Below are 14,153 nucleotides of genomic sequence, written 5' to 3' on the forward strand. Positions count from 1 at the left end.
GGTACTGGTACCAAAACAGGCAGGTGGACCAATGGTACAGAATAGAGGACACAGTAACCAATCCACAAAACTACAACTATCTTATATTTGATAAAGGGGCTAAAAGCATGCAATGGAGGAAGGATAGCATCTTCAACAAATGGTGCTGGGAAAACTGGAAATCCATTTGCATCAAAATGAATCTGAATCCCTATCTCTCGCCATGCACAAAAGTTAACTCAAAATGGATCAAGGAGCTTGATATTAAATCAGAGACACGGCATCTGATAGAAGAAAAAGTTGGTTATGATTTACATACTGTGGGATCGGGCTCCAAATTCCTCAATTGGACACCCATAGCGCAAGAGTTAACAACTAGAATCAACAAATGGGACTTACTCAAACTAAAAAGTTTTTTCTCAGCAAAAGAAACAATAAGAGAGATAAACAGGGAGCCTACATCCTGGGAACAAATCTTTACTCCACACACTTCAGATAGAGCCCTAATAACCAGAATATACAAAGAACTCAAAAAATTAGACAATAAGATAACAAATAACCCAATCAATAAATGGGCCAAGGACCTGAACAGACACTTCTCAGAGGAGGACATACAATCAATCAACAAGTACATGAAAAAATGCTCACCATCTCTAGCAGTCAGAGAAATGCAAATCAAAACTACCCTAAGATACCATCTCACTCCAGTAAGACTGGCAGCCATTAGGAAGTCAAACAACAATAAGTGCTGGAGAGGATGCGGGGAAAAGGGCACTCTTGTTCATTGCTGGTGGGACTGCAAATTGGTGCAGCCAATTTGGAAAGCAGTATGGAGATTTCTTGGAAAGCTGGGAATGGAACCACCATTTGACCCAGCTATTCCCCTTCTCGGTCTATTCCCTAAAGACCTAATAAGAGCATGCTACAGGGACACTGCTACATCGATGTTCATAGCAGCACAATTCACGATAGCAAGATTGTGGAATCAGCCTAGATGCCCTTCAATAGATGAATGGATAAAAAAAAATGTGGCATTTATACACAATGGAGTATTACTCTGCATTAAAAAATGACAAAATCATAGAATTTGGAGGGAAATGGATGGCATTAGAGCAGATTATGCTAAGTGAAGCTAGTCAATCTTTAAAAAACAAATACCAAATGACCCCTTTGTTATAAGGGGAGTAAACAAGGACAGGGTAGGGACGAAGAGCTTGAGAAGAAGATTTACATTAAACAGGGATGAGAGGTGGGAGGGAAAGGGAGTGAGAAGGGAAATCGCATGGAAACGGAAGGCGATCCTCAGGGTTATACAAAATGATATATAAGAGGAAAGGAGGGGTAAGACAAGATAATACAAATCGAAGAAATGATTTACAGTAGAAGGGGTAGAGAGAGAAAAGGGGAGGGGAGGGGAAGGGAGGGGAGGGGAGGGGAGGGGGAATAGTAGAGAATAGGACAGACAACAGAATACATCAGACACTAGAAAGGCAATTTATCAATCAATGGAAGGGTAACTGATGTGATACAGCAATCTGTATACGGGGTAAAATTGGGAGTTCATAACCCACTTGAATCAAACTGTGAAATATGATGTATTAAGAACTATGTAATGTTTTGAACGACCAACAATAAAAAAATAAATAAATAAATAAAGTGAAAAAAAATAAAAAGTTAGAACATAAAACTTAAAAAAAAACAGATCAAAGACATAAATATATGACCTAACTATATGACTTATAGTGCAAAACGTCTAAAACTCTTAGAAGAAAACAGGGGTAAATCTTCATGACCTTGGATTTGGCAATGTTCTCTCAGATATGGCACTTAAAGCACAAGCAACAAAAGAATAGGTAAATTGAACTTCATCAAAATTACAAACTTTTGTGCATCAATGGACAATATCAAGAGAGTAAAAAGACAACAAATGGGAGAAAGTATTTCTAAATTATATATCTGATAATGCTCTAGTAATCAGAATAAAGGACTCTTAAAACTCAACACCAAAACAACCCAATTAAATCAAATGTGGTGGCATACACCTGTAACTCCAGCAACTCAGGAGGCTGAGGCAAAAGTATCACAAATTTGACACTTTTTTCAGCAACTAACAAGGACTTAAGCAAGATAATAAATAAAAAGGACTGGCAATATAGTTTGGGAGTAAAGTGCCCCTGGGTTCTGTCTCCAGTATGCCACCCCCAAATTTAAAAACTGGGCAAAGGACTTGAACTGACAGTTTTCCAAAGATGATAGACAAATGGCCAACAAGCATATGAAAAAAAAATGTTCAATGTCAGCTCAAATGCATTTCAAATTTAAATGCCAAATCAAAATCACAAACTATTACCTCACATCTATAAAGAAGGCCATAAGAAAATGAAAACCTGGTGAGAAATGAAGATACTGGATATCTCTTATATATTGCCAGTAGATATATATAAGAGATATCCGGTATCTCTTATATACCGGATACCGGATATCTCTTATATATTGTCAGTAGAGACTAAAAAAAAAAAAAAAAAAGCAACATGACAGGATGTGGCTCAGTGTTAGAGTACTTGCCTGGCATGCGTGAGGCCTTGGGTTCAATCTCCAACACCACACACATACACATACACACACACACACACACACACACACACACACACACACACAACATACATTGTAAAAAAAATGTTTGTGACTCCTTGATAAGTTAAACATAGAACTGCCACATAACTCAGCAATTCTACTCCTATGTATATATCCAAAAGAACTGAAAACAAGTGTTCAAACAAAAATTTGTTCATGAATATTCTAACAGCACTATTCACAAAAACCTAAAAGTAGAAAACAGGGGCTGGGGTTGTGGCTCAGTGGTAGAGCGCTTGCCTAGCATGCCAGAGGCACTGGGTTCAATCCCCAGAACCACATAAACAAATAAACAAAATAAAGGTATTGTGTCCATCTACAACTTAAGAAATAAAATAAAAACCCAAATGTCTATCAAATAATGAATGGATGAACAATATGTGGTATATTCACAAAATGGAATATATTTAGCCACAAAAAGAAATAAGCTACTGATACACACTACAATATAGATGAACCTTGAAAACATTATGTTAAGTGAAAGAAGCCACATATCATGATTTCACTTATACAAAATATCCAAAAATCAGATTTGTGGTTGTTAGGAGTGAGGGAGAGGGGACAGTGACTACTTAATGGGTATAGGGTTCTCTTTCAGAGTAATGAAAAATGCTGACAGTTTGCATATTATGAAGGTATTTGATGCCACTGAATTGTACACTTTAAAATTATTAAAATGGTAAATTATGTTATATGTAGTTTATCACAATTAAAAACTACCATAAATACACACTTGCAAAACCATATATGTATAATATAATCTCAATTACAAAAACAAAAAAATTCATAACACATGTATGAGCAAGAAACAAGAAAGAAAAGTGGGTTTTTTTAATTTATTTAGTTGTTGACGGGCCATTATGTTTTATTTATTTCTATTCGGTGCAGAGAATTGAACCCAATGCCTCACACATTCTAGGTCAGAGCCACAACCCCAGCCCGGTTCAGTGTTTTTTTAAAACATGTTCCTCCTAAATCTCTAGGCTCTCCATGACATCTCAGGAATCTCAACTCCGCAAGGAGGAAACCAGTGTTCTTTTCACTCTTTTCTGAACTGGTCCATACCACAGTGCCTGGTAAACAGCACTGTGCTTAATAAATCTCCACCTGATAACTTAAAAGATGAAGAGGGCTCTGCAATATAGAACACTGCAGAGGATACCTTAATTTTTAAGTGCTTCACTTGCGACTGGTGTGGTGGCACACACCTATAATCCCAGCTACTCTGGAGGCTGAGGCAGGAGGATAGCAAGTATGAGGCCAGTCTGAGCAACTTACTGTCTCAAAATAAAAAATAAAAAGTCCTGTGGCTTTAGCTCATTGGTAGAGCACTCCTAGCTTCAATCCCTAATACGGGACAGGGGGAGAGGGGCAGCAGGAAGAAGAGGGCTCCACTATTTTAAGAAGAAAAAAATAAGTGTTTAATAGCTGCTGATCTAGACAACTGCCAAAATGTTTAATGAAAATCCTGAATTGGGTTAAAAAATAGAGGTGTCTGGCACTAAACTGACCCAAAATTGAGGTAGTGTTTGGTTCTCTTGGGGGGAAAGTATGAGAAGGCAGTATCTGAGAACTAAAGTTCTAACTAGTCTAAGGAGAAAAATCTTGCAGCAGTAACACAATCACATGCTATTGGTTAAAAACAAATAAAAAGCCAAAGTTATTTATTTTTTTATTTTTCACAATCATCAAAATTAGATTTAAAAAATACATTAAAACAAAACAAAGGCTCTCAAACACCCAAGAGCTATAATAAAGTCAAATTTTACACATGTACTTGGTGGTATCCTGAAGAAGAAAAAATGTACTGGCTTTTTAAAAAGCACTTATGAAAAGAATGTACTGACTTAATAAAGGAAGTTATTTGTATGGGGGGGGCAAAACTCACAGATTTAACAAAAGACACTTGATAAGTTTGGTATTTAATTCCAATCTGGGAAAAGATCCTGAAATGGGAGTTTGCAAAAGAGAAAAGTGTTTGCAAAGTCAGCTCCACAGTATACCCATTCTACAAACTGCCTTTCTGACATTCTACTTGGAGACAAACCCAACCCAAGAGAGCTGTTTAAACAAGTTCAACCCTAAGCCTCAGGTCTAGAGAATGAAAGCTTTGTTCTCACTCAAAAGAGACGTTTGATGTTTATGCTATGGAGACCTGTCATTGCAATTTAATTTATGACTAACTATAAATACCTGAACATAGGAGCAAAGGCCCACCTGCTGTTCAGAATGTCAAGGTAAAATTGGAGTGGCATCATTATGAGAAAGTGTGGCCAATGTTCCTGTGACCTAAGTGTCCAGAATTTGTTGTTGAATTTAGACTGTCTCCCAGTAACTTGGTTTTTGTCCTTTACTTATAGTTTGTAATATACATGTAAAATTACTGTTGTCTTTCTTTGCTGCATTCAAGTACATATACTTCTGGCTTATTAGGGAAGGGGAGAATATTTATCACTGGTATTTTCTTCCTGACCTATTTACAATCATATGAATGAGAAGAGAGAAAAGAGAAAAGTGTATGTCACAGTTTTGAGTCAGAAAAGGGATAGGAATGACTGTTTTGGCAACTGGGACAACGAAGGAGGAAAAAAAATTAGCCAAGACTGAGAAAGTAATGAGGCTGAGATCAAGTTCATTTGGCTGAAATAAAATGGGTAGGTGGTAGATTAACAGGAAAGAAGGAGGGGAGACAGGAAGATAGTTATGATCCAAGTAATTCACAAATGGGATAAAAACTACATACATAGTTTTTATTATATATATATAAATTATATATGTATGTATAAATACACACACACATATAAAATAAATAAATTACCACAAGATGGGTTTGGAACTCTTTACCTACAATTTTACTAAGAGGATGGAAAAGAAAGGAATGAATTTAACTAAACAAATGTATTAACTGCTTAAAATATGCAAGGCTCTGTGATAGGCCAAAGTCATATAAAGAATAAAATGGTTCCTACTATCAACTTTTTGTGGGTAGAGGTAAGGAAAACAGAATTATAAACCACATGACCTTCCACTACCAATATGGATGGGGCACTGGAATCATTGACTGGGCAACACAAGAGGACAAGGGTTCCATACTGGAGGATGTTGGATTTAACTAGGAAGAGAAGGGGAGAGAAAGCACTCCAGAGAGAAGAAACAGAAAAGATAAGGGGACTTGAAAAATACAGGGTGTGTTGGTTCCACAGTAAACTGACAGATACAACAACAATGCCAAGGTTCCTGCCAGAGACAAGGACTAACTAGGGCCAGATCAGATTGTGATGCCAAGCAAAGGCGTCTGGAGTTGATCCTAGAAGCCACATAAAAACAGTGGAACCATCAGACATTGTGAGTTTTCCCAAGTTAAATACAGCAGTAAGTGTTAAAACAAATGGAAGACTGAAGGACTACTTGGTTATAAAATTATTTTCATAGTAACCATAGTCTACAGTGGAGCACAGAATTTAGAGTGCATGCTTTGGAATTGGACCAACTTTGAGCCCACTGCTTAATCTCTGTGTGCTCCAACTGCCTTATCTGTAAAATAGAGAGAAGGGTGCCTCAAAGAATAGCTGCATAAAACCAGAGTGGTGGTACATTCTTATAATCCCAGAGGCAAAGGAGGCTGAGGCAGGAGGATCACAAGTTCAAAGCCAGCCTCAGCAATTTAGCAAGAACCTATCTCAAAATTTAAAAATAAAAATAAAACATGGGCTGGAGATGTGGGTCAGTGATTGAGTGCTCCTGGTTTCAATTCCTGGTACAAAAAGAAAAAAGAAAAGAATAGCAGCATAGAATAAATGAAACAACACAAGTACTTAGCACAATGCTTAAGCACAGTAAACATTCAGCAAATTAGATGTTTTTACTACTACTTCCAGTGAATGAGAAGGATCTGAACTCTTCATAGTTTATAGTCACTCCAACAAGCAGAAGTAGTCAATTTGTGTGTAAATCACAGAAGGGCAAGAACACACTCTTTCCTCAGAATTCCTCTCCACGTTCAGCTTAGGGCTATCTATGTATGTCTTAGACATCAGAAATGAACACAGACTAAGCTGGATGTAGTGGCACATGCCTGTAATCCAGCAACTCAGGAGGCTTGAGGGAGGAGAATCAAAAGTTCAATGTCAGCCTCACAACTTAAGAAGACCCTTTTTCAAAATTAAAAATACATTAAAAAGGCTTAGGGATGTAACTCAGAGGTAGTGTATCCTGGGTTAAGTCCCCAGTACCACCCCCTCAACCCCCTCACACAAAAAAAAGAAAAAAAAAAGGGGGCTAGGATTGTAGCTCAGTGGTAGAGCGCTTGTCCAGCATGCATGAGGCACTGGCTTCGATTCTCAGCACCACATATAAATGAATAAATAAAAAATAAAGCTCCATCAACAACTAAAAAAATATTAAAAAAAAGAACACTGACTGGATCTGATTCAATCTTATAAATTGTAACAGACATATACCAAGACAAAGAGTGAAAAAAGGGTTTCTCCTAATTTAAATATCCACTTAAAAAATAAAACTCAACTCAAACATTCCAAGAACCTATAAACTGATCTCTGAAGCAGGTACAATCTCCTCTCCCTCCAAACACACAATTTTCTAGAAAAAGGTTATAGGCAGATGAAAGTCACATATAATCAAAGAACTTCTTTTCATCTGTGAAGTCCAGCAAAAGGGTACCAGATCTCAGGTGTCCTGAGATTTGGGACATTTCTCAATAGTCCCCTCTCCTGTTTTACTTATCACCATCACAACCCCCACCCCACAAACACATATTTTTTTAAAAGAACATCTCTTTACTAATTCAGTTTCTATAGGTCAGAAGTCCAGGTGCAGCATGAATAATGTCACCTAGAGCTGCTTTCTTATCTAGGATTAGTCTTCTTCCAAGCTTACTGTTGCTGGAAAAATCAACAGCCTTGCAAAACAAGAACTGAGGTCTCTATTTTCTTCAGGGACCACTTAGCTCCTAGAATCTGCCCATGATTTTCTGCCACGTGCCTATTGGGAAGGGCAGTTCATAACATGGATGTTTGCTAATTTCCAAGCCAGCTGGAGCATCTCTGACTTCCTCTTCTGCAATAAGCTAAGAAATTTGTTTTTAAAGAGCTAGTTCAAGGAAAGAGAGAGAGAGAGAGAGAGAGAGAGAGAGAGAGCGCAAGCTAGTTCAAGGAGGTCAGGCCCATCATTATAGAGTCCCTACCTGAAAGTCAAATAATTGGAACCCTAATTACATCTGTAAAACACCTATGCAGTAATACCTAACCTAGTGTTGGACTGAATAATTGGGAACAGATATGTGTACACAAAATCCCAGAAATCTTGCAGGAGCAAGGAACAGAAGGTGAACTGTGATAGGTACAAATCAATCTTATATTTGTTTATTGTTTATATCATCTTGCAGATGGTAAGCCTCATGAGGGAAGGCAGCTGTCTCTTTTGGCTTACTGCTATGTATCCCTAGCACCTACAATGGAGCCTGACATATGGTAGGTGCTCAATAAATATGTTAAAGGAATCTTTAGGTCACCATATTAGATGCTCACTATGCATGTCTATCTATTTAGTTTATTTACAGTCTGGAAATGGGACTTCTAACTCTATGTATTAAAATTCTGGTTCAGTGAAACCATTTAGGAGTTCTGGGAATTCTGTGAGATGCAATTTTACCTGTACCACATTTGCATGTATAGCTCTAACAAAATATTATTCAGACTCCATATAGGTGAATTTGCCTACTTGCTAAAATGTATCTGTAACCCCAAAAATCAATGCTTGTGGTACTTTCCTGGTCATTCAAGGACATGTACAGAGCCGCCCAACACACATGTTTCCAGCTGAGGTCAAACAAGGCAACACTCTGCCTTCTTGTTTCAGCTCTCATACTGTAAACACATGTCCTTTTGGCAGTATGTTTAGTACCATACTTTTTGTTGATGATTTTGCTATTTAAAATAGTTCCCAAGTATAGTGCTGAAATGTCTAGTATTCCTAAGCACAAGAAGATAGTGATGTGCCTTAAGGAGAAAGTATATGTATTAAGTGAGTCTGGTTCAGGCATGAGTTACAGTACTGTTTTTTAATTCAATGTTAATGAATCAACTGTATATTAAATAGGGTGTCTTTATATAGAAACACATAAAAACAGGTTATATATTGATTGTTTGATGAAAATGTTGTGACCACAGGCTTGCAGGAACCTACCCCTGTATTACCTTTAAGAGCAATGTGTACAGTATTCTCTAATTCAGTGTTAATAGCCACTTTATAGAACATAACTATCAAAAATAATAAAATTTGATGGTATGAACCCTATCTTACAGATGAAACAATGAAACTGAGAGATATGGAATGGCAGCTCCAGAAATACTCTAGCATATCATCCTGTTTGATTTTTGTTTAAATACTCATGACTGATAATAGTGTTTGCTTTTTATTTTCAGTCTAAGCCACTGCAATTTTTTTAAATTTATTTATTTATTTATGTATTGCCATTGCAATTTTAAGTTCCACAAGAGTAGAGATTTAGGGACTCTTGTTCATCTTCTCTATTATTTCCTCATGCCAAAAACCATTCCTGACACATGACCAATCAAATATAAAAAACAAATGTCCTATATGTAAGCTAGTAAATATTAGAGGTGATATGATATTTAAAGTTATTTTCATAATTTTAAATTAAAAATATTTAGCAAAAAAAGGTTTAGGATTAGGTGGAAAGAAAGAAAACAGAAAAGACAAGCAGCACTGCCTGAAGTGACACTGTCTCTGAAATCTACAGTAGATAAGATCACCTGGGATGGAAAATTCACAGCTAGACCAAACTTTGGCAACTCTAGAACGAGAGAAGGAGAGATACTCTGAAACAGTATTTTTGCTTGGTGTCCCATTTATCCATGATCCATGGAGAATGCCAGTAGGCAGACAGAACAGGCAAGAGCAGAAATGATGCCTATGAAGTCCCAGCTGATGTAGCCAGACATGAGACAGAGAATCTGAGAAGTCCAAAAACAGACAGCAGGTACTCAAACCTGGAAATGAGGCAAAGTGAGAGAAATCCAAGTTTGACTGCCTGAAACCACAGGGTCTAAGAGCTGATTACTTAAAAGGTTCCAGCCTTAAGTCCAGGCTATGGATGCCTGCAGCACAGACAGCACCAGAGGGCTGATGAGAAAGAGAACTCTCTATTTTCTTTTTGTAAATAGAGAGGAAAATGAGATAAGATCCTCTTACATCAACTCCTACTATAACAGATTAATAACCAAAGAACTCAACACAAAGAGGAGGGATTCAGAATTAATACTGCTGCTCTGAGCAAAAATCAAGCAGTAAACAATAAAAATTTCAAAATTAAAACAAAAAAGCTGATATTCTAATTTAACCTTCAAAAATAAAGATGATCTAAAGTGCGTGAACCGAAAATTCCATTCCACCTCAACACCCTGTACCTCTGAGTTATTATGAGAACAGACTGCAATGCAATTCAACTCATGTTCCAAAATGCAACAAGCAGCTTCAACAGGACATGCTGAAAGAAGCAGCATGTCCCCTCCTCTCCAGGTTTACTGATTCATATTTTGGTAGCAAGGTTACAATTAGCTCACCGGTGAAGAATAAACCTATTTATAACACAGCAGTCCCCCTGAAAGATACAATCATCTAAAAAGGTTTTTAGAGGAAAATAAAGTGCAGTTTCTTCCTGTACTGACTGCAGATTCCCAAGGTCCTTTCAGATGAAGTCCTCAGTCTAACCTTCCTGTGTTCACAGTCACCATTCTGGCCACCTCTCAGCCTCCATGTTCTTATGTAACATTTACATAGTGCCATAAACATATCCAGAATTGCATAACATTGCCAAACCAATAAAGCCTAAAGCAGGTCACTCTCTCCAGACTGTCTTTGATTAGCACAGGTATGCTGCCTGGTTTATGAAGTAAATGCCTACCAAAACCAGAAATTAACTTGAGGAAATCTGAAAGGAGCCTACAAAAAAAGCACAATTAAGAAGAAATTAACAGTGTAACATGTGGTGCACCTATCAATCACAGAGTATGTATTCTGCCCCATAGAATAAAAAGTAACCCAACATTGCTTATTCACTGAAGTCAGAAACTGTGTCTAAAAATACCTCCCTGCCAACTGGCTATCAGTAAGTCAGTCTCACGAATGTCCCAATAAGAGCAACACAGAATATTTTTCTGACTTTTCAGAGGAAAATTGAGGCAGTAACAGAAAGGTTAGGTTACTTGTTCAAGGACAACCTGTAAGGAAGCAAAGTTCTGGGGCAGAAAACCAGCCTCCTCCCTGCATCTGGTTCTAACCTTTAACCAGGAGTAGCCATTGTAATTGCTTTATCACATCTGTTCCAGAAGCTGTTTCAACAAAATTTATCAGAGATTCTCTTTTCCTCTACAGGAGTTCACTTCCACAGTACCTCACATCCATATCCATTCAACAAAATTACAAGACTTGGCTTGAAATAAAAATTATTTTAGTCTGGTCACAGAAACTCAAAAATATTCCTATCATAACCTCAAATGCCTCTTTTGTTGCTTTTATCCTAAGAAATGATTGCATGTTCTTCTGCTACAACTCAACTTTACATTTTTAAATACCAATGTGAACATTGCTAAGCTAGGTCTTAAAACACAGTATACCTATCAAATGGCTACTGTTTCTAGCCTTAAACTCATTCTCCTTATCACTGGTCTTTTACTACTCCCAGTAAAAGACTAATAGAAATTAACTAATTAATTCATTAACTAATAGAAACACCTATCCCTTACTGTCCTCACATCATGTTCCAGTACCAGGCATTAGAGCTGCTGGGCTTTTATCACTTCTCTAGCCAATGTAGGGGAGCACTATATAGGAAATCAGGGAAGGAAAAAAAAAAAAAAAAAAAAAAAAACATCAACTTCTTGTTATCCCATAGCTTCTATTTTCCCAGAACTGACGTTTTACTTTAAGTCTTTTGCAACAGTGGTCTCTCTAGCATGCACTATTGGCAACTAGATGTGTCCCGGAAAAAACTGTAGTGTCTGGCCAAGAAGTTTAAAGGCCTTTGAGAATGTTTGTTGGACACACAACTTAATTTCCCATATACCAAAAAAAGAAACCGATTCCCTATTATGACCACCCACCCTCACCCCAACAAACATCCTTTTTTAGGGAGGTTACAAAAAAATGAACTCTGCACCATTCAAAACCAGTTGGATTATCAATTAAACATTCTTAACTTAGCTCACAAGACAAACCCCACAAACACCACACCAAATGGGCAGAGAAATGACTGTTTAAAATCTTGGCTACATTAAGGGCAGAATAAAAATTCCTATTTGAAGGACTTAAAGATTTATTCACATACACATAAGAAACCTGAAGGGTGAACCTTATTTTTACAACCCTACTAGAGAAATAAAATTGTATTACACATTCCAAAAACATGGCCCATAATAAGACCCCATGAACATCCTTATTTATGAAAATCATTATCTCACCACAAATGTCAGGCTCTGTTCCTACATCTTCAGCATGTTTATCAGACCTCACAGAGCAGTTACCTATGCCACAGCGCAGCAATACAGAGGAAGACACACACAAGGTACCTAACAGAAGCATTAACCAGTGAACAAAGACCTCACTGCATAGGCTACACCACTGGGAACAAATATCAAAGCCGAAGATAATAAACTTGTTTTTGAGAATCCAAAGTGGCATAGTGTCTTTCTTCATGTTCTGCTTTATTAAGGAAGCCTGGATCCACCTGAGAATTGTTTTTAGTTGCCAGAAGAGCCCAAGAACACACACTTGATCTCCCATTGCTGGAAGGTTAGGGGCTTCTAAGTCAAAGCAGCAGGCTTTGTACATGGGAGCAAATACAATCCTGATAGTCTCTCCCAGATCCATCTCTGGGTCAATAATCACTTCAATATAACTGCCAAATATAACCTTCATCTGCAGACCCAATGCCAAAACACATTTGAGAGGACTCTCGCAAATGAAATATTTTAGGGTTTCATCAGCTCTTTTCAGTCCCCAAAGCCTCATAAACAACACATCCAGTGGAATGTCCCACAGAAAGGTCCCCACCTCTGTATGGGAAGGGTGGCGGGGAAGATCAGGCGAGCAGAAGGCTGTGGGGGTTGGAAGGTAAGGAGTGTGTGAGGGTGGGGGAGGGCCGGGAAGAGGGTTTGTGTGCGAAGGTAAATAAGTACTGACCAAGGGCCAGGGAGACGGTCCAGTGGTGGGATCTTTAAATAATCTTGGGGGTTGGACGCAGGTTCTAGGATATCACCTGAAAGGCATCCACAAAGTGATTAACTAAATGGGCCCCCTGGGGTGGGGTGGGGTGGGATGGGGGAGATGGGAGGAAAGCAAATACACCTCGATTCAGATTAACCGCCCGGGAACTAGTTTTCATAGGGTTAGAGAGATTCCAAAGCCAAGCTCCAAAAAGGTTGCGGGGCCTGCTCGTCCCACTTCCTGAGGCATGTGCATCGGAGGTGGGGGGTTTGCCCCGCAGAAGGCAGGGGGCTGAGCGAAGGGGAAATGTGACTCCCGTTCCCAGAACATCAGGGAGGCAAGGGAGGAAAGGTAGAGACACGCCAAGTGCAGAAGATGAAGGGAAGGTTAGAGACCCCCTTCCCCTATAGCCTGGGGTGCGCGAGAGCTCTCATCAGGATACCTAAGAGAAGCAAGACCCCATTACCGAACCCCACAATCTTGGCGGGAGAAAAGGCGCCCCCAGGAGCATCTGGTGGGTAGGAATAAAGCCCCCCGTTTCTGGACGTGCTTAAGGGCAAAAACCAGAGACCTCACCCAATCTTAAGGAAGCCGGGACTCCCCTCTATGGAACACGGGGGTGCGGGGAGCGCAAGCCCCTGGAGCTCCCCGAATTCAGTTCCGCCTGGAAGAGGGCTTGGGTCCCCAGGGGCCCGGCGTGAGCTCGGGTGGCCTCTGGGCGGCCGCGCCTCGGAGGTCGGGCAAGCTGACTGAGGGTCACCCCGACTCCTCCGCGCCCCCCTCCCGGCCATATTGTGCGTGTGGGGAGGGGGCGCGCTGTAGCTCAGGGGCCGCGGCTCGAGGCCTCGCCCTCGCCCGGCCCTCTCCATCCCGGCCTCCGCCCCCCGCCCCGGGACTCACCCTGGATCCCCCGGGGCCCAGTCCCGCCGTTGCCGGCGAGCAGAAGGACAACAAGGGGAAAGAAGGAGGAGGCTCCGGCCGACTCCGCCATAGTAACCACCGCCGCCGCCGCCGCCGCCGCCGCCGCCGCAGCCCAGCAGCGCCCAGCGCGCGCGCGCCCCCGGCGCCTCCCCTCCTCCCGCGGCCCCGCTCCCGCCTCCCTCTCCTCCGCCCCGCGCCGGCACGTGCGCTCCCGGCGGAGCCGGCGCCGCGGCCGCCGCGCGCGCCCCCGAAGGGCGGGGCCGGGTGCGCGCGGGCGCCCGCCTTAAAGGGGAGTGTCCTTGTTAAAGGGGTGGGAGGGGTTCGCGCCTCCGCCAACCTCGCAGTTCGGTGCGGAGGAGGCTGGAGCGGACGCA

The 14,153-nt window shown here is 40.4% G+C and overlaps 1 protein-coding gene across 1 annotated transcript in view; it reads right to left on the reverse strand.

Annotated features, from left to right (window-relative positions):
• Acvr1b (activin A receptor type 1B) overlaps positions 1-13,885 on the reverse strand; it is a 43,088-nt gene extending 29,203 nt beyond the window's left edge. The window contains exon 1 of the mRNA XM_026398781.2: positions 13,759-13,885. Within this exon, the coding sequence (XP_026254566.1) occupies positions 13,759-13,849 (91 nt within the window). The 5' untranslated portion in view covers positions 13,850-13,885. The remainder of the gene's footprint in view (positions 1-13,758) is intronic.
• Positions 13,886-14,153: the final 268 nt, after the last annotated feature.

The sequence above is a fragment of the Urocitellus parryii genome, chromosome 5 (genome assembly GCF_045843805.1).
Source record: "Urocitellus parryii isolate mUroPar1 chromosome 5, mUroPar1.hap1, whole genome shotgun sequence".
Taxonomy (NCBI): domain Eukaryota; kingdom Metazoa; phylum Chordata; class Mammalia; order Rodentia; family Sciuridae; genus Urocitellus; species Urocitellus parryii.